This window comes from Tachyglossus aculeatus, chromosome 14 (assembly GCF_015852505.1).
Source record: "Tachyglossus aculeatus isolate mTacAcu1 chromosome 14, mTacAcu1.pri, whole genome shotgun sequence".
NCBI classification, from domain to species: domain Eukaryota; kingdom Metazoa; phylum Chordata; class Mammalia; order Monotremata; family Tachyglossidae; genus Tachyglossus; species Tachyglossus aculeatus.
In genome coordinates this window covers 12160174-12186745 of record NC_052079.1, presented here as the reverse complement: position 1 = coordinate 12186745, position 26572 = coordinate 12160174, and the positions used below count along the sequence as shown (strand labels likewise).

Below are 26572 nucleotides of genomic sequence, written 5' to 3'. Positions count from 1 at the left end.
TGCCGATTGGGGGATATAAATTTGCATGACATGATTGCTACTTAGCTCAGAAGTACAACTGGGGACAGAAAACCACATTATAATTCGAGAAACATTATGTTGTAGGACGTACCATCTGCATCACCTTTAATAATAAAGATTAGCACCATCCTTCCAAGTATTCCTTGGTATGTTCGTTTTATTCTCTGGACCTAGCTCTGAAGGTAGTCATAGCTACAATAAATCAGTTGGCTAGCACTCGTTGATTAATTATCATCTCTAGTCCATCTACCCCAGTGGTTCCCAACAATACATTTAACTAGTGTTTTAACTAAAGAAGCTTCAAGTACTTCATGAGATGATGTCTTAAAATGACTCATCTACTCCAAGAGCTTTCTACAGTGCTTCTTGGCTGATATGAAACCTACTCCTAAACGCACACACTTTTGAGGAGCAGTGTAACCTAGTGGAAAAAAGCACAGGTCTCGGAGTCAGAGGACCTCGGTTCTAAGCCCGGCTCTGCCAGTTGTCTTGTGTGACCTTGGACACGTCATTTACTTTCTTAGCCCTCAGTTTCCTCAACTGTAAAACGAAAATTTAATAACTGTTCTCCCTCCTCCTTAGACTGTGAGCCCCATGTAGGATAAGGGACAGCATGCAGACTGATTAACTTGTATGTACCTCAATGCTAAGAACAGTGTTTGACCCACAGTAAGCACTAACAAATACTATTCTAATGATAACAATAAAAAACAGTAGCACAATATGATACGTATTGTGGCATAATACTGTGTTGTTTGAAATAAAACATAACACCAGTCATCATGAACTTACCCATATTCTCATCTAGACTTCACACGTTTTGTATTTTTTTTTGACATTTAACCCTAAATAACAAACCTAGGCTTCTTGATCACCAAGAATTTCAAAAAAACCACTTGTTTCTTCAGATAGAATGCTTTCACATTTTGGTATCCCTAAAGGAGATTCTTTTTTGTGAATGCTTACGGGCACGTGGACTTTCCGAAACATCTCAGCTCCTTTTTGGGCATCCATTAGAGCTATGTCCTGGGGCGTCGAGACGATCACAGCTCCTACAAAGAAAACCAAACCCATACTGTTTATTCAAGATGTCCTGAAAGCTTTGCTTCCAAAACTACTTTTGAGTTTAATTTCCTACTGAAGTGATTTTAAAGAACTAAAAAATGAAAAACAATCAACCAATAAGCGCTTAGCACAGTGCTCTGCACACAGTAGGCGCTCAATAAATATGACTGAATGAATGATATTTAATGGGTACCTATGAGCAGAGCACTATACTAAGTGCTCAGGAGACTACAAAGAAGCAAAAGACATATTCCCTGTCCTTGAGGAGTTTACAGTTCAATACGGGAGGTAGGCAGACAGACATTATCTATAAAGAGTGGGAGCAGCAGAAAGAATACAAATAAAGTTACCAGCCAGAGAATGAAATAAAATAATAGGTGAATCAATAAGTATGTACAATATATACACGTGATGACTCTGGGTATATATAAATACGTAAGCGTTATGGGCTTATAGGGCTTGAGATGATGGGAAGTAGTCGGGGAAGGTTTCCTGGAGGTAATGAGATTTCAAAAGAAAAACGGAAATCTTTAGGCTTAATTATTAAGCAACCTGGTAGTCCATACCTGAATTCATTCATTCATTCAATCGTATGAGGGCTTATTGTGTGCAGAGCACGGTACTAAGCGCTTGGGAAGTACAAGTTGGCAACATATAGAGACGGTCCCTACCCAACAGCGGGCTCACATTCTAGAAGGGATCCTCTCCGTAAGCCTAGTCCAACTACTACTCCAGGCCTGGGCTATTTAATTTAGTAAATCAGTCAATAAAAACTCACTAAGAGCCCACAGAGCACCTTGCAAATGGTAGCAGGGCCACTGTAACATCTCCTTTTCGATTTACCTGGTTCCTCATAATCTGACAATCAACTGTGCCGCACTGCTATTTTCCTCACCCATCACACAGACTAAATCACACCTTTCCTCAAAATCTTTCTATTGTTCCCACTTCTCCAGCAAACAGATCATACCTCTTACACCCCTATTTTCAACTTGTCTACCAATTAGCTCCCAGTTGCCTAACCCCGTTCATCCTCACTCCCTATCAGCTTCCTCCAAGCTGCCCCACCAACTTCAATCATTTAATCAAGAGTATTTATCGAACGCTTGGGAGAGTAGAATAGACACGATCCCTGCTCTCAAAGAGTTTTATGTTCCCTCTACACCCCACCACTCCTGGAAGAGTCATTTGGTCTCCAACAATCAATCAATCAATCATATTTATTGAGCGCTTACTGTGTGCAGAGCACTGTACTAAGCACTTGGGAAGTACAAGTTGGCAACATATAGAGACGGTCCCTACCCAACAGTGGGCTCACAGTCTAAAAGGGGGACTTTTAGGCCAGCACATCACACTTGACTCTTCTACAGACTATAAAAAGCAGTTTAAAAGCAGTTTAAAGGCCGGATTACTTTTACATTTTAAATAGTGTCTGCTGTGCCAGGTACACTTCCAACTGTTTATTGGATATACACTTTCTCCTCAATCATTACCTTGTAAGGGGTTGTAAGACACTGTCTAATTTTATGTGATTTATTTGGTGCCAAACACATGACAGTGGTTATTGTACTCAGGCAGATGATAATGAGAACATTATTTATTGTGCATTATCATTTGAAAATCTCAAAGCGTCAAACAATCTCAATTGCTATCATAGCCCAGTTGGCAGTTGAAGTAACTGAGGCTCAGAAGGTAAATTTAACAGGAAAAAAAAAATGTGTTTAGTGGTTATGGATCTTAAATATGATCACTACCCCTTTGGTGCTACTTGCCTTTAAGAAGTTCTGCCCTACTGTAGAGAGTGAGCACTAAAATCTAAATGTTTTACAGTCTTATATGGGCTACTCCACAATTCTCCCACTAGGTCCACCATTTCTATGCCCACTATAATTGGGCCCAATTGAGATTTTTATTGTGCTGAGATCCAGCCTCACCATCAGCAATAAAAAGATGCTGGCTAAATCCCAGAGGGCGTGCCCCACAGCAACCTACATTCATTCATTCATTCAATCGTATTTATTGAGCGCTTACTGTGTGCAGAGCACTGTACTAAGCGCTTGGGAAGTACAAGTTGGCAACATATAGAGACAGTCCCTACCCAACAGCAGGCTCACAGTCTAGAAGGGGAAGACAGACAACAAAACCAAACATATTAACAAAATAAAATAAATAGAATAAATATGCACAAGTAAAATAAATGAATAGAGCAATAAATATGTACAAACATATATATATATATATATATGTGTGTGTGTGTGTGTGTGTGTGTGTGTATATATATATATATATATATGTGTGTGTGTGTATACATATGTAGAGGAACATTCCAAATGTGAAAAAGACAGTTACGGCCACTTTCCCTCATGCTCACTGTATACCCCCCCCGTCACCCCTATCCCCAGGAAAGAAAGAAGAGGAAGGGAGGGAGAAAGGGAGGGAGGGAAGGAAAGAGGAAGAGAGGGAGAGGGAGAGAGGGAGGGAGGGAGAGCAAGCACACAAGAATGAGCACAGAGGAAGGGGGAAAATAGGGGAGGGAAAGAATGACAGAATAGAAAGGACAGAGTAGAGTTCTACAGAGAAGGGCACCAAGATGATCAGGGATATGGAGTAGCTCATACGACAATGAAAAAGCTAGGATTTTTCAATCTTAAATGACAAACCAAAAAGAGAAAGGATTAATATTTATTAAATCAGAAAGAGAATGGTCAGACACGGAATTGTTTTTCACAAAATCCCATACCACCAGGAACAGAGGACATCCGCTTAAGATTGGGGCCGGTGGTAAGTGGGTGGTAAGAATAGGGAATTTGTTTGGCAGGCTGAAAGCCTTAGCAAGTTCTAGTGTGGTTTGGATAGATCTGGGGTTGACCTGTTCATAATGAGTTACTACGGGGGATAATTAGGAATGTAAAGGGAAGAGTTAGGAGGGGTTACATGGTATTTAACCATGAGGATGAATATCCAGGAAGTTAATTCTGGGCTGGATTAGACATGAGACATACTTTCAGGGGACTGAGACTGGGGTAGGGAGAGTCGAGTTTGGCGGGGGTTGGGGGAGGGAAAGAGAGAGTGCTCATTCATTCGCTCATTCATTCATATTTATTGAGCACTTACTGTGTGCAGAGCACTGTACTAAACGCTTGGGAAGTACAAGTTGGCAACATATAGAGTCGGTCCCTACCCAAAAGCGGGCTCACAGTCTAGAAGGGGGAGACAGACAGCAAAACGAAACATATTAACAAAATAAAATAAATAGAATAGTAAATATGCACAGGTAAAATAGAGTAATAAATCTGTACAAACATATATACAGGTGCTGTGGGGAGGGGAAGGAGGTAGGGTGGGGGGGGATGGGGAGGGGGAGAGGAAGGAGGGGGCCCAGTCTGGGAAGGCCTCCTGGAGGTGAGCTCTCAGTAGGGCTTTGAAGGGAGGAAGAGAGCTAGCTTGGCGGATGGACAATTTTTAAAAAGCTAAAGGGCAGGGATGAGGACAAAAAAGGAACCAGGAGAATGGCAGACAAAGAGGGAGGGGCCAGGAAAGGGAGGTAGGGCACTGCAAGGTGGTTAACAAAAACATCTGGGACTGAGGAACCTCAAATGGTAGAGGAACAGGGGAGTGAGAATGGGAAACGGAGAGGGGCGCCAAGGGAGACAAGAGTTATAGGGAGAGGAGAGGCAAAGGAGGATAGGGAAAGTGAAAAATGAAGACAGACAGGAACAGACACGATGAAAAGAAGAGTGACAGAAAGGAGATGGGGGAACTGGAGAGAGAGACAGAGAAATTTCCGAGAAAAGCAAAGACTGGACGTTTTAGCGCATAATGCTATAAAGGCAAATATGACAACACCCTGATCCATCTTGGCCTCGCCATTTTTCAGCCACAGCGTTGAACGTTTGGTTTCTGTTGGTGGACCGAGCTTGTTTCAACATTCCCTTAGGAAAGGGCAATTCTCCCTTTCTTCCGATTCTTTCTTGGCAAGGACTGGCTTTTCTCATGGCTTCTGGAACCCAAGCCAACGGGCGCTAACAAAGTTTACCTCTCAGAACCAACATCACCGATCATGTCGCTTCGGCTCGGGTGTTTGTGGGATAACTTGTGCTCCCTCTACTGATCATATAGATACCTAGGCAGCAACAAAAACAACTTTTAAGCACGTGAAACCATTAGCCGCAAAGATTTCCCACTGTGTTCTCCAAGGAAAAAGTATTGGGCCCTATGAGTTTCACAGTATTTCTTTAGGCCTCTGTTTCTCAGTAGTAATGGGAGACATAAAAAGTTAACGTTGAAGGATTCTAAGCAGAAACCAAGAGAACTGCTCATTTTCACATAAACGCCCTATTAAATGGCAATTCTATTCATTTTTGGGTTCCTTAATTTGGCTGAGTGTTTGGAATACTTAAGTGGTTCAAGTTGATTAATCCATCCTGAAATGGGTGACTGTGAAGTTCCAGGGCTGAAAACGGATCTACTCTGGACATTGTGTCCAATGCTTTTCTCCTCACTGAACCTCAATAATCATCAACATTTGAGTACTTACGGCGTGCAGAGCACCGTAATAATAATAATAATAATAATAATAATAATAATGATGGCATTTATTAAGCACTTACTATGTGCAAAGCACTGTTCTAAGCGCTGGGGAGGTTACAAGGTGATCAGGTTGTCCCACGGGGGGCTCAAAGTCTTAATCCCCATTTTACAGATGAGGGAGCTGAGGCTCAGAGAAGTTACGTGACTTGCCCAAAGTCACACAGCTGACAAGTGGCGGAGCCGGGATTTGAACCCCTGACCTCTGACTCCAAAGCCCAGGCTCTCACTTGGGAGAGTACAAAATAACAAACTGGGTTGGTAGACACGTTCCCTGCCCACGTTGAGATCACAGCCTAGAGAACTGCTAAATAATAAAAATAATAATAATAGTAATAATAATAATGGTGTATTTGTTAAGCACTTACTATGTATCAGGAACTGTACTAACCACTGAGGTGAGTACAAGCAAATTGGGTTGGACAGAGTCTCCGTCCCACATGGGGCTCACAGTCTCAATCCCCATTTTCCAGATGAGGTAACTGAGGCACAGAGACGTGTAATGACTTCCCCAAGGTCACACAGCAGACAAGTGGCGGAGCCGGGATTAGAATCCAGGTCCTTCATGACTTGCAGGCTCAGGTTCTATCCACTATGTCATGCTGTTAACCATTCAGAATTACACTGGCCCAAATCATTTCAAAGCCTGGACATTTCTGAAAGTATCAATGTACAGCAAACCAACTTCAATGGATATATATTTCCGTCCACACCCTGACATGTGGACTGGGTGCTCAATTAACATCTGTTCCTCACGATAATGTTCCTGAATCCATTTTTGCTCTTGTTATTGACTAAGGGTCGGCGAAGATAATCATTTGGTTATTGTTGGTTTAATACTGGCCAATCCAAACAAAGGCAAATCCATTGTCGTCATCAACTCTCAAGTATAGGTAATATTTTGCTTATTAAAGAATCACACTGGGGTTATCAAAATCGCATCTACTGCTGAGAAAGGATGTGATATTCTACGGTGGCCAGAAAGGCTGAAGCAGGGCTGGATGGAGCTGGGAACTCTTGGGTCTATTAGAGGCATCCACACCCTTTGCAGGCAGGTGCCTAAGCTTCCCAAGCGCTTCCCAAGCGCTTAGTACAGTGCTCTGCACATAGTAAGCGCTCAATAAATACGATTGATGATGAGGTGTCATGAGAACTAATCCAGACCTTGGGCAAGTCACTTAGCTTCTCTGTACCTCAGTTATCTCAACCGCAAAATGAGGATTAAGATTATGAGCCCCATGTGGGATAGGGACTGTGTCCAATCCAAATCAATCAATCAATCAATCAATCAATCGTATTTATTGAGCGCTTACTGTGTGCAGAGCACTGTACTAAGCGCTTGGGAAGTACAAGTTGGCAACATATAGAGACAGACAACCCAAAATGGGTCCAGAACTCTCCTATCCCTAACAGATGGTCCTTTGCTGGATCAGTCCTCATCTGACCCCTCAAGGTTCACCCAAACGGGACAAGCTTTAAACTCAGAGTGGAATATTTCATTCCAATAAATGTGTCAGTGAGGGGCCCCTTGTCCCTCTCCTAGAGATGCTAACTCCTGGCTGAGGTACCTCAACACCTGACATTCTTGGAAGCTGCATCGGTGTCTTTTGTGACTTCAACTTCAACTTACGAGATCCTCGTGTCCCCACTTCTGTAAACATGAAGATAAGGATGCAATAGGTTTATTTTAAAAAAAACATTGTCTTGAATAAATCTAATAAAATATGAAGGAAGGCCTGTACAACAAATGAACAGCCCCTATTACGTATTCATTTGCCGGCTCTGAAACCTCCAGGATATTTTTAACCTTCAAATCCCCTACAGGATTAGTTAACCCTGACTGGTAAATTTCACATCTGAAAGATAGTCCAAAATGGTTTCGGCTTCAAGCATTCCAAATGCTGAACGTATCTGTAACGTTCCTAAGCATATCTAATGACATTGGCCAAAACACTGCCTAGTTGAGAGTCAAGAGACTTGCTCGGCTGCCTGATCAAAATTATGAACTACTAGGAAGCTTTGGATGAAAATAACTCAGTTCAGATAAGCTGTTTGAATTTCACCTTTAGTCTCAAATGGGAGGGCAAAAACTACTGTGGTTTATGGTCCCTTTTGGCAATTTGCTCACTTTATAGGTCACTAAAGAGAAATGTCTTACCCACCCTCCCCAAAGGATGGATCTCCAAGTCCCAGAAGGCACCCTCTAATATGGGCTGCACACTGGGAATATTTTGGGAGCCTTTATACTCCTTTCCTAGGGGAAAGGGGCAGTTAGAGGCGCCAGCAGAGCAACGGCCATTAGGGAAGTGAGAATCGGGAAAGCCATCAGCAAAATGTGTAAACAGTCATGAACTGCTGCTATCCAGAACACCCGAAGTCACTGAGCAGCTGAGCCAACTCCGTCATGAGCAAGAAAATCATCATCATCATCAATCGTATTTATTGAGTGCTCACTATGTGCAGAGCACTGTACTAAGCGCTTGGGAAGTACAAATTGGCAACACTGAGAGACAGTCCCTACCCAACAGTGGGCTCACAGTCTAAAAGGGGGAGACAGAGAACAAAACCAAACATACTAACGAAATAAAATAAATAGAACAGATATGTACAAATATATTAAATAAATAAATAGAGTAAAAAAAATATGTACAAACATATATACATATATACAGGTGCTGTGGGGAAGGGAGGGAGGTAAGATGGGGGGATGGAGAGGGGGACGAGGGGGAGAGGAAGGAAGGGGCTCAGAAAATGCCCTTTTCACTTTAGCTAAGTTTGATCAGAAGTGTAATATTCTATCTCCTTGACCATACCACCCTTCTCTGTGAGACCCATCACCTTCCAGTAATGACCACAGTCCTCATCATCCAAATTAAGTCCTTTTCATAGCCAGCTCAAATTACCTCACTTCGCTCATCTTTCCAAACTCTTCCTTGCACCATCCCACTTCCGAGCCACGGGTAAACGCCCTACACCTGGCCCTTCCCTCGCTCCCAGGTCACTAGGCTTCCACTCTTCACTGTTCAAACAGTCCATGAAGTCCCACCTCCTTTCTGAAGTCTGCCTTGAGGGACTGAGACCTAAGTGGAGACTTTTCCCCAACGCTGGTGTGTCCACACCAGGCAAATCTCCCAAGTTGTTCATTCCCACCAAGTCTCTCGTACTCTTCCTCGACACAATGTAGGTAACTGTTCCCTGTTTGTACTTCTTTCCTTTTTTCTGCATGGCCTATTAGAAACTGATGTCTAGGGGAGTGGGATTTTTCTAAAAATGCACTCTATTAAAGGGCGAGAATTGTACCTGTGTAATCCATTCTATTCAGCACTCAATCCACCTAAATTTGAAACCCATTTCACGGTGAAGTCACTGGTGCCTCTAACTGCCCCTTTCCCCTAGGAAAGGAGTATAAAGGCTCCAAAATATTCCCAGTGTGCAGCCTATGCTCTTTTTCAAACACCAAGATTAAAACCCAACATAGAGCGGTCTCTGGATAACGTTTGCTTGGCTAATACATTTGAAACAACACAGTACTGTACTCTCTTCCCTCATTTGAAAGCACAAGGAAAAGAACACCTGGTGAGATACCAAGACTAACAACATACACTTTCCAGAAGAGTTATCAGGGAAATGGTAATGCTACACATCAAATGATTAATCCTCTCCTATTAATCCTCTCTTATTATGGAAGAGCAGCTAAGTATTCAAAAATGGAAATTTCTCTAGGTTCATCGGTATGCATTAAAAGTGCCCTGAAGGTATCCTGAAAGAACTATCCCACTCAGTTTAAGGCAACATTAATTTACAAGCCAAACAGGACAAACCCAATAAACTGAATTCCCTGAGAAAGAAGCAGAAAAACAAGAGACAAAGCCAGAATTTCTTCTTCCTTTGGTAAACTGAGAAACACAGGAAGAAATCCAGAAACAATAGGTAACATCACCTTTTACCCTATCTCCTTCTCCTCCAGCAATTATTACTCTTACTAATTCATATTTGGCCTACACACTTAAAAGCTCAAACCAAAATTAGATGCCAATAATAACCACTGTCAACATATTTATATCTGGGGCTGACTTCTAAAGCTGTTAAATAAAATAGCACTGTAAAACTGTATTTACAGGCACCTGTAGCACTTATGTACACATCTATTTAGAAATTCAAATTTCCTTACTTTTGCTAATACTAGTTATAGCTCTGTTTTTTCTCTCCCCCATTTAGCTTGTAAACTCCACGAAGGCAGGCAGGGAGAGGTTTTTTTTCCCCCTCTCCACTGTACTCTCTCAAGAATTTAGCATAGTGCTCTTCTTCCAACAGGTACTCAATACACACTATTGATTGATTAGAAGTACAAAATTGTAGCCATTCTGGTTGATAATCAATCAATCGTATTTATTGAGTGCTTACTGTGTGCAGAGCACTGTACTAAGCACTTGGGAAGTACAAGTTGGCAACATAAGAGGATAAGAGGAGTAACCATCACACCACTAATCCTGATTTCAAGTAAAGCCTGGTTATTGTCAGAGTACAGAAGGCTCAAACCCATGATGCCTGTTTTTCCCTATGTCTTCATCTCATGGCAAAAAAAATGTTACATTTTACCCCAAGGAAGGTGGAGGGTTGTGTTTCCTGAGGGCAAAAATAAATAGTACCTCAAAATATTAGTGAACCTTATGAAGTGTCAGATTTGCTCCTCTTCCCCTTACAACCCCCATGGAGTCATTTCACTGTTCAGAACTTGCCCAAGGTTATGAAAAAGGAAATTTGAAGAATCTTTTCTGTGAGTGGAATTCATATTAAATTGCCCCAAGGTAACTGCGAGGCAGGTGTTCCTTTTGCAAGCCAGGTCTCCATTTTAATGAAAGAGGAAAGCTCACCCACTGCCAAGACTTGCTTTCCACAGAAGATGCTTGAAACCCTTTTTGGTACTTCGAGATCCCATCAGCTAACGCACCTCTTTGCCCTTATAAGTGCCAGTTTACAGCCTCTCATATGGCTTCCCATCACAGTACGTACCCCCACCGCCAACTCTGTACAAGCTAAGGAGTATTGAGTGATGTAATTAGTAGGCTAATTTTCAAGGAATAAGAAAAAATAAATCAAAGGGAGTAGCAAATCTCTCAGCCTCAGGCTTCTTTTGCTATTTTTATTTTACCTAATACATATTTAAGCAAAAACTCTACGGTAATATGAGCCAGCTACAATGGGAGCAAAAATAAATTAACTGCTCTCTGGGAGTAGTCTACTTAGGGAAACACGGCAAATTCACTTTGGATGAATTAACTCTTTCTTGTTGCCAGGGAACAAAAGGTGACTTCTTGATGCAGGTTCTTCCAGGCACAAGCCTCTTCCTGGAAATGTCACCCAACTGGAATTATCCTCTACAAAGCACCTATTTTGCTTTGGCTGGTATTTGTTAAGCACTTGTATGGTATTTGGATGGTATTTGTTAAGTAGATTCAAGGTTGTCAGGTTGGACACAGTCCCTGTCCAACAGAGGGCTCGCAGTCATTCATTCATTCATGCGAGCGTATTTATTGAGCGCTTACTGTGTGCATTCATTCATTCAATCGTATTTATTGAGCGCTTACTGTGTGCAAAGCACTGTACTAAGCGCTTGGGAAGTACAAGTCATCAACATATAGAGACAGTCCCTACCCGACAACGGGCTCACAGTCTAGAAGGGGGAGACAGACAAGAAAACAAAACATATTAACAAAATAAAATAAATAGAATAGTAAATATGAACAAGATCTAACCCGTGATGAGTTGGAGTACTTACGTGTGTACGCGCGATGCTGAGCCTAATCCAAATAAGGTAGGGTGTTTTCAAATTTAGTTTGGCTCTGCCCCCTGGACTCTACTGTCTTTGCTTGGCCAGTCCCGCCCTCAGCCCCGGACGCGGAGCAGCCGAGAGAAGCAGCCTGGGCTTGGGAGTCAGAGGACGTGGGTTCTAATCCCGGCTCCGCCACTCGTCCGCTGTGTGACCTTGGGCAAGTCACTTAACTCCTCTCAGCCTCAGCCACCTCATCTGCAAAATGGGGAGGACGGCTGTGAGCCCCAGTCTTAATCCCCATTTTACCGAGGAGGTGACTGAGGCACAGAAGACTTAAGTGGCGTGCCCAAGGTCACACACCAGACACAGGCAGAGCCGGGATTAGAATTCAGGTCCTTCTGACTGGCAGAGATGATGATTGCTAATTTATCGCCTTTTACCCTATCTCCTTCTCCTCCAGCAATTACTTCAGATTTGGCCTATCCATCTGGTATTTAAACTGTTCGGTAACACTAAATGACGCCAACTAAAATTATAAGCCAATAATACTCACTGTCAACATATTTATGTCTGGGGCTCACTGGGGCCAGAATGAGTGGTTACTTATTCACCTCCACGTCAAACAGAAACTCTTTAGCACCGGCTTAAAAGCGCTCTCTCACCTCATCCCCAGGCCACAACCTACTCACTGTACCTTGATCTCATCTATCTTGCCGCCTACCCCGCGCCCACATCCTGTCTCTGGCTGGGCACACCCTCCCCCTTCATATTGGAACGATAATTACTCTCCCCACCTTCAAAGTCTTACTGAAGGCACATCTCTTCTCCAACTCCCTTCTGAGTCGCCCTTGCACTTGGATTTGCAAGCGCTTTACCCCTCCCTCAGCTCCACGGCCGTAAGATTTATTTATTTATATTAACGTCTGCCTCCCCCTCTAGACTGTAAGCTTCCCGTGGGCACGTAGCCACCTGTTATAATCTCCCAAACGCTTAGTACATTCATTCATTCATTCAATCGTATTTATTGAGTGTTTACTGTGTGCAGAGCACTGTACTAAGCGCTTGGAAAGTACAAGTTGGGAACATATGGAGACGGTCCCTACCCAACAACGGGCCCACAGTCTAGAAGGGGGAGACAGACGACAAAACAAAACATGTGGACAGGTGTCAAGTCAGCAGAATAAATAGAAGTAAAGCTAGATGCACATCATTAATAGAATAGTATATATGTACATATATATAGTATATATATGTACTATATATGCATATATAGTATATATATACATATCTATATATGTATATATAGAATAGAATAGTAAATATGTACAAGTACAGTGCTCTGCACATAGTAAGTGCTCAATAAACACGATTGATTGATTGATTAAATTAGCTCTTTCAGGCCAATTGGGGGACAGAGCTGGGTCTGCTGCTGAGAGGGTACGAAGAGATTTTCTATCCCTTGATCACAGAGCGCATCTCACTTCCTAGTGAAAACCCTAATGATCGGTTCCGTGGCTGTGAGTTTCTCTCACGCTATAAGTGTATACTAACAGGAGAAGCAGCGTGGCTTAGTGGAAAGAGCATGGGCTTGGGAGACAGAGGTTGTGGGTTCTAATCCCGGCTCCGCCACTTGTCAGCTGTGTGACTTTGGGCAAGCAGCTTAACTTCTCTGTGCTTCCGTTACCTCATCTGTAAAATGGGGATTAAGACTGTCCCACGTGGGACAGTCTGATTATCCTGTATCTCCCCCAGCGTTTAGAACAGCTTGGCACGTAGTAAGCGCTTAACAAGTACCATCATTATTAACAGGGAGAAGGCACAGCGGGGCCTGGGGCTGAAAGGGAGCTCAGAGTTAGACAATTTTTTTAATTGTATTTGTTAAGTAAATCAATAAAATCTTCAAAAATAATGGACTCCTATACATACGTTCAAGGCACAATGCAACATTTTGGGGACCGCTTTTTCTGCTAATTAGGGCTTCTGCTTTGACTTTACAGGTCTTTTATTTGGTTCTTTTGGTCTTTTGCTCCTTGGTAGCAGGAACCATGTTCTTTCAGTAATACTCTCCCAAAGGCTTTGCACACAGTAGGCACTGTTGATTGATGACCTTGGGGAAAGTGACTATTCAGGCTCCTTGCTCACTCACCCAACTCACCAGCACTCCTGGTCATTCCTGTTCTGCCCTAAATTGGCACTCGAGTCCTCCCGAACCATATTCAAAAATAAATAAAGCAGGCAGATAAATATGTATGCATGACTGCTAAGGAGGGAGCATATATATTTAATTGCTAGAGCTGGCAGAAGGAAGGAGCCCCTTCCTTCCTCTCCTCCTCGTCCCTCTCTCCATCCCCCGCATCTTACCTTCTTCCCTTCCCAACAGCACCTGTATATATGTATATGCTTGTACATATTTATTACTTTATTTATTTATTTATTTTACTTGTACCTATCTATTCTATTTATTTTATTTTGTTAGTATGTTTGGTTTTGTTCTCTGTCTCCCCCTTCTAGACTGTGAGCCCACTGTTGGGTAGGGACTGTCTCTATATGTTGCCAGCTTGTACTTCCCAAGCGCTTAGTACAGTGCTCTGCACACAGTAAGCGCTCAATAAATACGATTGATTGATTGATTGATTGACTTATATGGCTCAGGGTGCTGGGGAAATTGGGAAAGGGCTGTTGGAGGAAATAGATTTTAAGAGGGATATGAAGGTGGGAGAGCTGTGGTCTGTCTGATGTGGAAAGCTGAGTTCTGAGCTGAGAATGCAGCATGTTCTCCTCTGATCCCTTCATCTTTCATATTTCATTTGAGTTTTCGTCTGTAAGCACATCGGATGATGGGATCTTGATATTGTGGCTCTATACATACAGTTTGAAGAGCCCTCTAGATTTTTTCTAATGCATCCTATACTACCTTGGGTGATAGGTATTGCTTCAGCCAACACAGAAATCCACACCCAAATTCCCAGTTCATGGTACAGTATTTTGTTAAGGGGTTCGACGCAGGCTTTCTCATTAGTAAATTTAGATGGCACATCACAGGGCTAGGTATCTGAGCTGTGGAGAGGAAGTCAGGGCTGGCAAGAAGGGACAGAATGGGGCCACCTGCGAGAGCAGTACAGCCCATGGGACTCTCTGCTGGGTGAGGGCCCAGTTTCCAGTCTAGAACCTGAAGCCATCCCGAGCAAGGAGAGAAGAAGAGGAGTCATCGAAGGGATTAATGGTCTGAAAATTTTGAACGGCTGTCAGCTCTCTAAATGTTCATAAGCATTCTCACACTGATGGCACTTTAATGGCTTCTATTTACTTGCAATCTGCCCTCAATGAACAATTTCACATTAATACAATCCATGGGATTTTAAAAACTGAGGGACATAGAAACCATCTTCGCCTGTTTCTAAAAGGAGGTGAATCAAGAAGTTAAAGGTACCTGAAATTGGGACGTTTTGGGAGATTGACAACTGCACGTCTCCTGTTCCCGGTGGCATGTCAATGACTAGATAGTCCAGGTGACCCCAGTCCACCTGAAAGAAAATTGACATGTTTTCAGCAAGGGTGATGCCATCTGGATAACAAGAAAGCAGGCTACGGACAGAGAGGACATAAAATAGGGAGCCAGTTTCGGTGGGAAAACCACCTAGGATCTGGAGTAACAGTCTTGAGGGCTGCCTGGGAAGCAGGTAGCGGGGAGCAAACACTACGCAGCCCCCTTGCCCTGGACCACTGGAGCCCACCGCATGGGGGATGGACTGTGCCACTCCCACTCTTCCGGGACTCTTCGGCCCCTTCTTCTCCAGCTGGAAGGATGAGGGGCAGCAGCAGAGAAAGCCTACAGCCATCCCATTTCACTGGACTGCCAGGGCCTGATCTGTGGGAGAGAGACCGCTCCTCCCCACCTACTCCTGGCCACACATCACCAGGACTCCCGTCATCCCCCATCTCCAGTCAGGAGGGTCAGGAACCATCAGCAGCAGTGACTAACAGCTTCCCTTTACACCAAACCGGTGGAGCCTGCTTTGTGGGAGAGAGGCTGCCCCTCTCCTGTACCTTCTCCACCTCTCCCATACTTTACTACAACTCCTGTACTCTCTTACATTCCCTCTCTTCTTCAAGATAGTGAGAAATTCAAGGCAGCATGAGACCGTCTCAACTATCACAACACAGAGCAGGCTTCGGTTGCTGCCCTCACTGTGACCGCTGAGTCGCGAGGAGCCTAAAACTGCGCTCGTCTGCATCAATACTATCCCTCTGGTCGAATAGATAGTTGTCCTCGTCTTTTATATTTTCTGCATGCTCTTAATCCTTCATCCCTCCATATGTGTCCAACATCTATTACCCCCTCTCCTCCCTTATTCTAAGACTGTGAGTCCCATGGGGTCCAGGGACCTTGTCCCTTTTTCATCGGGGTTTCCTTGGTAAGCACTAAATACCATTATTTCTATTACTTCTAGCACTACTACATAACGGATGCGGAGATGGTCATGCCCAGTCAGGACTCCGGCCGACGTTTCCACTTTTTTAGATTATCCTCACCACTGCACCTGACTGGGGAGTATATAACAGGGAGGGCACTGTATTTTCTTTTCAATACGAACTCGGAATGGCACATAAGGAACGAACCCAACAAGCCCACTATTATGGCCAACAGCTGAAGCCTTCAAAACTAATCCAAAAGGCGGCTGTAACGATCATTTTCCGTTTCTGTTAACTGAATTTCAGAAGAATTGCCCAAAGATAGGACGTTTTCCAGAGGAACAGGTTTCCAGAAGCCGTTACTTGTTGCGCTGAAACTCCCTGGCACTGGCAGGCCACATGCCTCTATGTTTCAGAGAACATCAAGTGACTGGCGCCAACAAGATATCATTGTCGTTCCTTGGCATTTAATCACATTTATCTCTTTGGCTCCAGTTTCTCTCCATTTAAAAGAGAAATACTGTCAAGGCCTCATGAAACCAAAAATATTCCTTTGTTCCAACAATTATCCCTTGATTTAAAAATATATACAGAGACCTTCTTAGTTCCAGTCAGCTAACCTTCTCCAATAATGAAATAAGACTGGCTGCCAGGAATCTGGGTTCTTATGCAACAAGGCCAGAGAAGCATTACTTTTTAAGGCATCTCTGGGGTCTCCAGATGCTTCTTACATGTTATTTCCACTGGTAAATTATGTTTTGCTGAGAGTTCAGATACAAGAAAAATAAGGGGATTTCATAAAGTAATAGCATAAAATAATGTTCAGAGGAGCAACTATAAAAACTTCCGAATGGGCAAATGTTTGTGAAGGGAGTGGTCAGACACGGATATATAAAAAGAATGCAAAATCGATCTATATCATTTATGGAGCACAGTGCACATCACTTATGAGAGCTAATGAGAGAGCTCTTTCTAGAGAGAGTTTTTCTGGGGTGATGTGATTTATGGCCACACTAACCACTCACGCAGGCTGCCTCACTGCACCTACCTCCACGCGCTTTACCGTATCATCAAGACTATCATTCAGACCGTGAATAATCTCTACAAAAAACAAGAGATAACACACTTCCTTTCCATTTATTGCATTTTCTTTCCGGAAAGATATGTTACAATTGCCTACTGCTGAACGAGCTCGTCTGAAAATCTATTGTGATATACAGAAAGGGTCACAGTTTCTAGGGAAACCTTCATTACGCCTCTCTTAACTTTGTGCTATTAAAGGAATAGTCCCAGTCTCCATATCCTCCCATCACATTCTAATTTCATTCTAAATCATCTGTCACTCCTAGTTTTATATGAATAGAAAATGTCATGTAGTATGGCTTTCTGAATTTCACCGAACATGTACCGGGAAAAAGACAAAGATGACAAAGAAGGAGGTGAGAAAATTACCTGACCCTCTCAGCCCTGCCCAATAAGAGAAGCAGCGTGGCTCAGTGGAAAGAGCCCGGGCTTTGGAGTCAGAGGTCATGGGTTCGAATCCCGGCTCCACCAATTGTCAGCTGTGTGACTTTGGGCAAGTCGCTTCACTTCTCTTTGCCTCAGTGACCTCATCTGTAAAATGGGGATGAAGACTGTGAGCCCCACGTGGGACAACCTGATCATCTTGTAACCTCCCCAGCGTTTAGAACAGTGCTTTGCACATAGTAAGCGCTTAATAAATGCCATTAAAAAAAATAATAATAAGGACTCCACCAGAGCCACTGCTGTCCCAGGGCCATCTTTTCCCCTCTGGGGCCATCTTTTCCCCTCTGGGTACTTCCCAAGCGCTTAGTACAGTGCTCTGCTCACAGTAAGCGCTCAATAAATACGATTGATTGATTGATTGGGTGGTGTCAGTTCAGCCCCCAGCCCCACTCAAGCCCCCGCAGCCAGGGCTCCCACTCAGAAAACTACATGAGCTAGAAATCTGGAGACTGGTCTGGCCCATCCCAATCCCACTCTCTATGTCCAGGTGCTGCAGTGAGTGGCTCCTCTTGACCTGAAATGAGGAAACGGGGGGCAGAAGTGTCCAGAAACTCCCTTTCTGGGGTACAACGGTGGCCCTCAGTTGGCAGCCCCCAGAGTCCCGACTGTTTCCCGCCCTTCAAAGCCTTATTGAAGGCCCATCTCCTCCAAGAGTCTTTCCCTAAGCCCTCTATTCCTCTTCTCCCGCTCCCTTCTGCGCCATCCTGACTGGCTTCCTTTATTCATCATCAATCATCATCATCAATCGTATTTATTGAGCGCTTACTGTGTGCAGAGCACTGGACTAAGCGCTTGGGAAGTACAAGTTGGCAACATATAGAGACAGTCCCTACCCAACAGTGGGCTCACAGTCTAAAAGGGGGAGACAGAGAACAAAACCAAACATACTCACAAAATAAAATAAATAGAATAGATGTGTACAAGTAAAAATAAGTAAATATTTATTTATTCATTTATTCCTTTATTCATTCCCCCTCCCAGCCCCATGGCACTAATGTACACATCTGCTATTTATTTAATATCTGCCTCCCACTGTAGACTGTAAGCTCATTGTGGGCAGGGAATGTGACTGTATACTGTTATTTTGTACTCTCCCAAGCACTTAGTACAGTGCTTTGCATACAGTAAGCGCTCAATAAATATGACTGACTGACAATGACTTCCAGTGCCGGTCCCAGCAGTCCCTGAGGTCAACCTCAAACATGTCACGAGCATGTTTATAAATGTTCATAAGCATTCTCACGCTGATGGCACTTTAATGGCTCCTATTTACTTGCAATCTGCCCTCAATGAACAATTCCACATTAATACAATCCATGGGATTTTAAAAACTGAGGGATACAGAAACCATCTTCGCCGGTTTCTAAAAGGAATACCGGGTGAATCAAGAAGTTAAAGGTACCTGAAATTGGGACGTTTTGGGAGCAGTGGACATGCAGATTCTTCTGGACTGGCTCTGCTGACCATGTTCCCTCCACTCTGAAAGGGGAAGCCGGTAGGGCTGTTTCACTGCAGCTGGATTTGGTTTCGTGCTGATCTCCTCTGGGTTTGTACGGGGAGTGGAAGCCGTATGGGAGAGGAAGCTTAGGTTCGGACCGTGCTGATCTCCGTGCTGATCTCCTCCTCGAGCCCAGCCCCAAGATCTGGGCATCCTCCTCCCAACCCACAGTCACAGAAAGAGACGCCTTGGAGGGAGTTTACACCAGTGCGGACTCATGTTAAACTCCAGCCAGGCTATCGGGTACGGAAACCGCCAAAAGATGCCCACGAGAAATTCACCGAATTAAAGATATTTGCAATGCAAACCGTTAACGTCATCAAACGAGCTAAAAGAGCGAGAACTCTAATCGAAAACAGAAGACTTACCTAGGGGCTTGGTGGGCACATATGATAAATGTGCTTCGCCAAATGGTGTTTTTTTTTTTTTGGAAGGCTAGCTAAGCATCATTTAGGTTGTCAAAGCCCCAGAAATTAGATACGTGTCCTAGGGCGGCCATCCTCTTTCAAGCATTCAAACACTGGCCTTAAATTACACGCCCCTAGATTGTCACGATCTATACCATTATGTGGTTTTTACACATGTCCGGTATTGGAATGCTGGGTCAATAGAACACTTTTTAAAATTGCAGCCTAGCTAAGAAGGAAGCACAGCAGTTAGGAAAGGCTTTTTAAATGGGTACTCATGTCAATAAAATTCAGTTCTTTAAGGCTTAGTATTAAGGCTTTTTGGAGGTGACCAGAATACCTCAAAAATAATGTGTGAGTCAGTGAGGACCATCTTACCACTCCCCAAAACAAAGCTTAGCTTGTGATTTTACCAAATGTTCATAATCTCAAAACCTGGATTTGTAATTGTCAACAGGGCTAAATGCATATTTCTTCATCATCCTAAAGTCTTGGGGCCACATACAAGGTCTGCCCCTGAGCTCACAGACAACAGCAAATCATTTTAACAACTGATTAAAAATGCTTTTTTTTCCATATGCCTGCATGACTCACACCCACAAATGGATTTGCTTCGTATTGAGGGGGAGGGAAACCCTCTAGGGCAAAAGCAAGAAGGAGAATTTCCAGTCAAAATATAATTTTAGAAATTCACAAATGGCTACGAAGGAGAGCTAGAAAGAGTATAGATAGGATGCTGTAGATCTGGTTTGTTAAAGAGCAATCATTAAATCCTTAAATTCTTCTGACCTTCCCATCTTTATACACACTTGGAAACTGTAACTTTTTTAAGATAAAAATTGCTTACATACTATAAATACATTTCTTGCCTTAGCTAAGTTAAGTGGTGTTGCACAAATGACCATTTTTAGACGAGATTTAGATGGAAAGATGTAGGAGTAAATTAATCAGCATAGCTCAGGATCTTTTTATAAATCACTCTTCTTCCCATATGCCATTGTCCTCTACATTTAGCTACTTTCTGTTCCACATGTTTCACTCAGTTCCACACACACACACACAGCATGCAAGAAACTGAGACTTTCAGAGTTGTAATGATGTAAACGAGGCCTGAACATTATGTGTTCCATTAAAATAGCATCCACTTTCCCATTCTCATCTGAGTATTTCCATCTGGCTGTTACTGTTGGCCTAGTGCATAACTATGTGGTGCTCTGAGTACAGAAATTCTTCACCGGTTTAGAAACACACATCACTCAGTCAATAGTTTGTTTTTTCATATCAATACACCTCAAGACAATTTTACACGATGATCTTCTGGTCCGTCTAAAATCAGCATGAAGACTGAACTAAGGACAGAGGTCGATTCCTCCGCAGCACAATCTCGATTGCGACATGAAACCACTGCATTAATCCTCGTAAGACCGGTCTCTTCGGGTCTAAATTCCTCACTTGTAAATTTGGAATATTAACACGGCTCTGATAAGAAAGGAATGTGGGGCTGGGAGGCGCGCGGCTCTCCATGTCGGATTTGTAGACAGGGAGTAACACTGAGACCTCGACATTGGACTTTTAGACCTTTAGACAGCATTTGATACCATCTGCAGGCCGGGCTTATGGCAACTTCTAAAATAATTTGACCACTCTGAGAAGTCCATCAACATCTTTCTGCTATCGGGTAATAATAATAATAATGATGATAATAATGATGGCATTTATTAAGCGCTTACTATGGGCCAAGCACTGTTCTAAGCGCTGGGGTATACACAAAGTAATTAGGTTGTCCCACGTGGGGCTCTCAGTCTTAATCCCCATTTTACAGGGGAGGTAACTGAGGCCCAGAGAAGTGAAGTGACTTGCCCAAAGTCAACCAGCTGACAATTAACTACTCTGGGCCTCAGTTCCCTCATCTGTAAAATGGGGATGGAGACTGTGAGCCCCCCGTGGGACAACCTCATCACCCTGTAACCTCCCCAGCGCTTAGAACGGTGCTTTGCACACAGTAAGCGCTTAATAAATGCCATTATTATTATTATTATTTTACAAATGAGGTCACTGCAGCCCAGAGAAGTTAAGTGACTTGCCCAAAGTCACCCAGCTGACAATTGGTGGAGCCGGGATTTGAACCCATAACCTCTGACTCCAAAGCCCGGGCTCTTTCCACTGAGCCAGGCTGCTTCTCATGGTTGGAGGGAATTTGTCAGGCAGTGAGGCAACACCAAGGCACTGAGCTTCGTCTTTGTATATAAAATAGCAGTGCTCACCATCTAGGGGATCAGGCCAAGGCTCTCTGTCTTGGAAAAGGCTTCCAGGCAGAGATTGCTGGGCGTATAGTCATAGGAGAGGCAGGAACTGGAGTAAAGGCAAGAGGGAAGGGAATAGAGGATAAGTAGGGGAGCTACCAATGCCACCGATCCTATTCCAATTCCGGGCGGGTCAGGAGGGCCGGGAGCAGAGGACAGAGAACCAGGGATCCTGGAAGATGTCAGGGAAAACGAAGGAATAAAAGGGGTACGGTTGGCTCTCAGAAGACCATCTAGATAGAGAAGGGGTGGGGACAAGGACTGCTGCGGGAATGGGAGCATGAAATAGGGACAGGAAAAACAGCCCAAGCAGAGATAGCGATAGGAGCAGGGGAAGAGGCAAGAGGAGGTGCAGATCGGTCAGGGGTTATTCCAAGAGCAGGGGAACAATCAATGGCTGTAGCCAAATTGATCCAGGACAATCAGTAGTATTTTTGAATATTTATGCTAAACTTAGAATGTAGTGGGCGGGGTTGGGTTGGGGGGAGAATGACATTCCTCTTCTTGCTGTCAATCTGCTCCCCTGTTCTTGCTCCTGTTCTGCCACAGTAATTGCTCTCTGGTCTGCTTCTGTGCTCAACCCTTGGCCCGGCTCCGCCACACCTTCCTAGGCACCACCCCCTCAGCAGCTGCGGCTCCTGCTCTGCTTCAGCTTCCCCTGCTAATGAACTTTCTCTCTCCATAGGGGTCATTTGCCCTTCTCTTCCTCGTGGTGGAAGAAGGGATGAAGGTAGGGTTCCTCTTCTTCCTCTTCCCCTTTGCCCCCTTCCTGCCCTGGATCCTGGCCTTCTTCCTGCCAACGCCTTAGTCGAAGCTGTGGTGCTACCATACCTGACCCCGGGAGAGAGGAAGATTGCTCACTTCCCATCCCATTTCTTCCCTTCGCAGCCTTTTCTTGCCCTCGTTAACCACTCCTCTAGGTGTGACCCAAATACTGCCCGGAGTCGTCCTGTCCCCCCAGTGCCGGAAGAGCCCTGAATGCCTGTAGATGTGGATGTGTTCATGACTGAGCCTGTCTGTGTGAGAGAACATCTTTTTTACGTGTGGGTTAAATCAAATGCTGAACAACTGGTTTATACTGAGCTGGGGAAATCGAAAGCAAGAAGAAGCATTTTAAGGACCGTGTGGTGTCGTAACACAAAACTGAGACACAACTGTGACAGACAGTCCAGCGAGGAGTCCTGTGTCCAATGGGCTAATTTATAGGTCTCTGGCTCTCTATGGTGTATCCAGGATGTAGGCAGGGCAGAAGACGGGGAGGAGGGCTGGGCAACCACCCCGGGACCCTCACTAAATTAGGTCCCGTGACGGCTCAGGAGACCGTGGCAGTAAGAAAGTCTTCCCTGGCTCAGGAGCACGACTGTTGTCCCTGCACAATCCCAATGCCTCCCTCCAATGGCTCTGAATCAGACAAGTGATCCTATCACAAGTCAGAGGGGCTCCTGGGCTAGCAGCAGTCAACTCAGCCTTCAAGGCTCGCTACCGGCTGCCCCCTCCTTTCCTGTTGGCTCCTGCCCCGCTCCCGAGCTAACTTGTTAGCTGCGCCTCACTCTCGGCTCTCCCATACGACCCACTGTTCACACCACATTCTCTGCAAATCCTTTCCTCTCCATCCAAAGTAGTAGCACGTTAACCCAAGCACGAATCCTATCCCAGCTCCTTGCTGACCTCCCTGCCTCCTGTCTCTCCCCACTCCAGTCCATACTTCACTCTGCCGCTCAGAACATTTTTCTAGAAAAATGTTTCCCCATTCCTCGAGAACCTCCGGTGGTTGCCCATCCACCGCCACATCAAACAGAAACCCCTTACAACCGGCTTTAGAGCACTCAGTCACCTTGCCCCCTCCTACCTCATCTTGCTACTCTCCAACTACAACTCGGCCCCCACACTTTGCTCCTCTACTGCCAACCTACTCACTGTATCTCATTCTTTATCTCTTCGACAATCTGACAATTACTCCCTTTTCATATCTGACAATTACTCTCCCTGCCTTCAAAACCTTATTGGAGGCACATCTCCTCCAAGAGGCCTTCCATGACTAAACCCTCATTTCCTCTTTTCCCACTCCCCCTGTGTCACCCTGATTCACTCCCTTTATTCAGCCCCTAGCAGTTATGTACATAGTCATAATTTATTTATATTAACGTCTGCCTCCCCTTCTACAGTGTCAGTTCATTTTAGTTATATTGTTGTGCTGTACTCTCCCAAGCACTTAGGACCGTGTTCTGCGCACAGTAAGCCTCAATAAATATAACTGATTGATTGACTGACTGAACAGAACTCCCTTCTCATTCTAATCTCCCAAACCACCATCCTTCCTTTCTTCAAAGTCCACCCAGAAAGCCACCTCCTTCAGGAGACATTCCCCAACTAACCCCCATCCTCTTGATAATTCGTTCATTCAATCGTATTTATTGAGCGCTTACTGTGTGCAGAGCGCTTGGGAAGTACAAGTTGGCAACAAAACGCCATCCCATCAGCCCTTCTTAGCACTTTCGTGTACATCAGTTCATTTATAGCACTTGGTTATCATTTTTTAATTTGTTAAGCGCATACTGTGCGCCAGGCACCGTACTAAGTGTTGGTTTAAATACAAGATAATCAGGTTGGACACGGTCCACGTCCCACATGGGGCTCATAATCGTAAATCCCCATTTTGCCAATAAGGTTACTGAGGCATAGAGAAGTACAGTGACTTGCCCACAGTCACACAGCAGACAAGTGGCCGAGACGGGATTAGAACCCAGATCGTCTGACTCCCAGGCATGTGCTCTTTCCACTAAGCCATGCTGCTTATGGTCATTTATTTCATACCTTTTTTATTACAATTTATGCTGATATTTTTCTCCTGCTACTGTACTTATTACAAGCTGATTCTTTTCCTGCTGCTGTATGTGCTACAAGCTGATTCTGCTTGTCTCCCCGAATAGATTATGAACTACTTGAGGGCAGGAACCAGGTCTTTAACTTTGATTTCACACTCCCAAGCACTTAGTACAGTGCCTTTCCCAGCACAGCACGGAGTAGGTGACCAGAAGAGTATTCTGGAGATAGAAAACACTCACCGAAAACTACTGAATGAATGCAACTACTCCAGCCACACTGGAGATTCCTCCATTCATTCAATCGTATTTATTGAGCACTTACTGTGTGCAAAGCACTGTACTACTACTAATAATGATGGTAATTAAGTGCTTACTATGTGCCAAGCGCTTGGGAGAGTACAATACAATAACAGGCACATTCCCTGCCCAAGAAGAGCTCACAGTCCAGAGCAGGAGACAGACATTAATATACATAAATAAATAAATTACAGATATACACATATAGAGAAGCAGTGTGGCTCAGTGGAAATCAATCAATCAATCAATCATATTTATTGAGTGCTTACTGTGTGCAGAGCACTGTACTAAGCGCTTGGGAAGTACAAGTTGGCAACATATAGAGACAGTCCCTACCCAACAGTGGGCTCACAGTCTAGAAGGGGGAGACAGAGAACAAAACCAAACATACTAACAAAATAAAATAAATAGAATAGATCATCATCATCAATCAATCGTATTTATTGAGCGCTTACTATGTGCAGAGCACTGTACTAAGCGCTTGGGAAGTACAAATTGGCAACATATAGAGACAGTCCCTACCCAACAGTGGGCTCACAGTCTAAAAGGGGGAGACAGAGAACAAAACGAAACATACTAACAAAATAAAATAAATAGAATAGATATGTACAAGTAAAATAAATAGAGTAATAAATATGTACAAACATATATACATATATACAGGTGCTGTGGGGAAGGGAAGGAGGCAAGACGGGGGCGATGGAGCCCGGGCTTTGGAGTCAGAGGTCTTGGGTTCAAATTCCGGCTCCGCCACTTGTCAGCTGTGTGACTTTGGGCAAGTCACTTCACTTTTCTGGGCCTCAGTTCGCTCATCTGTAAAATGGGGATGAAGACTGTGAGCCCCATGTGGGACAACCTGATCACCTTGTATCCCCCCCAGTGCTTAGAACAGTGCTTTCCACATAGTAAGCACTTAACAAATACCATTATTATTATTATTATATGTGCTGTGGGGTTGGGAGGGAGGATGAATGAAGGGAGCAAGTCTGGGCAACAGTGAAGGGAGTGGGAGGAGAGGAGAGGAAGGCTTAATCAGGGAAGGCTTCTTGGAGGGGAAGTGCCTTCAATAAGGCTTTGAAGTGGGGGAGAGCAATTATCTGTCTGAAAGGAGGAGGGAGGGGGTTCCAGCCAGAGGAAGGATATGACTCCGGTTGTCCCACATGGCGCTCACAGTCTTAATCCCCATTTTACAGATGAGGTCACAGGCACAGAGAAGTTAAGTGACTTTCCCAGAGTCACACAGAGAAGCAGCATGGCTCATCATCATCATCAATCGTATTTATTGAGCGCTTACTATGTGCAGAGCACTGTACTAAGTGCTTGGGAAGTACAAATTGGCAACATAGAGAGACAGTCCCTACCCAACAGTGGGCTCACAGTCTAAAAGGGGGAGACAGAGAACAAACCCAAACATACCAACAAAATAAAATAAATAAAATAGATATGTACAAGTAAGAGCACGGGCTTTGGAGTTAGCGATCATGGGTTCAAATCCCGGCTCTGCCAATTACCAGCTGTGTGACTTTGGGCAAGTCACTTCCCTTCTCTGGGCCTCAGTTCCCTCCTCTGTAAAATGGGAATTAAGACTGTGAGCCCCCCGCGGGACAACCTGATCACCATCATCATCATCATCAATCGTATTTATTGAGCGCTTACTGTGTGCAGAGCACAGTACTAAGTGCTTGGGAAGTACAAGTTGGCAACACATAGAGACGGTCCCTACCCAACAGTGGGCTCACAGTCTAAAAGTCACAGTCACATGGAGGTCACCATATAACCTCCCCAGCGCTTAGAGCAGTGCTCTGCACATAGTAAGCGCTTAATAAATGCTATCATTATTATGTGGGCGAGAGGTC

General features: G+C 44.2%; 1 protein-coding gene across 3 annotated transcripts in view; it reads right to left on the bottom strand.

The window, feature by feature from the left end:
• The window catches only part of NUBPL (nucleotide binding protein like), a 204509-nt gene that overhangs the window by 104541 nt on the left and 73396 nt on the right, over positions 1 to 26572 (bottom strand). For all 3 annotated transcript variants that reach the window (XM_038756820.1, XM_038756819.1, XM_038756821.1), the window contains 2 exons: positions 14877 to 14970; positions 988 to 1073 (listed from right to left, as the gene is read on the bottom strand). In XM_038756820.1, coding sequence (XP_038612748.1) covers positions 988 to 1073; positions 14877 to 14970 — 180 coding nt within the window. The remainder of the gene's footprint in view (positions 1 to 987; positions 1074 to 14876; positions 14971 to 26572) is intronic.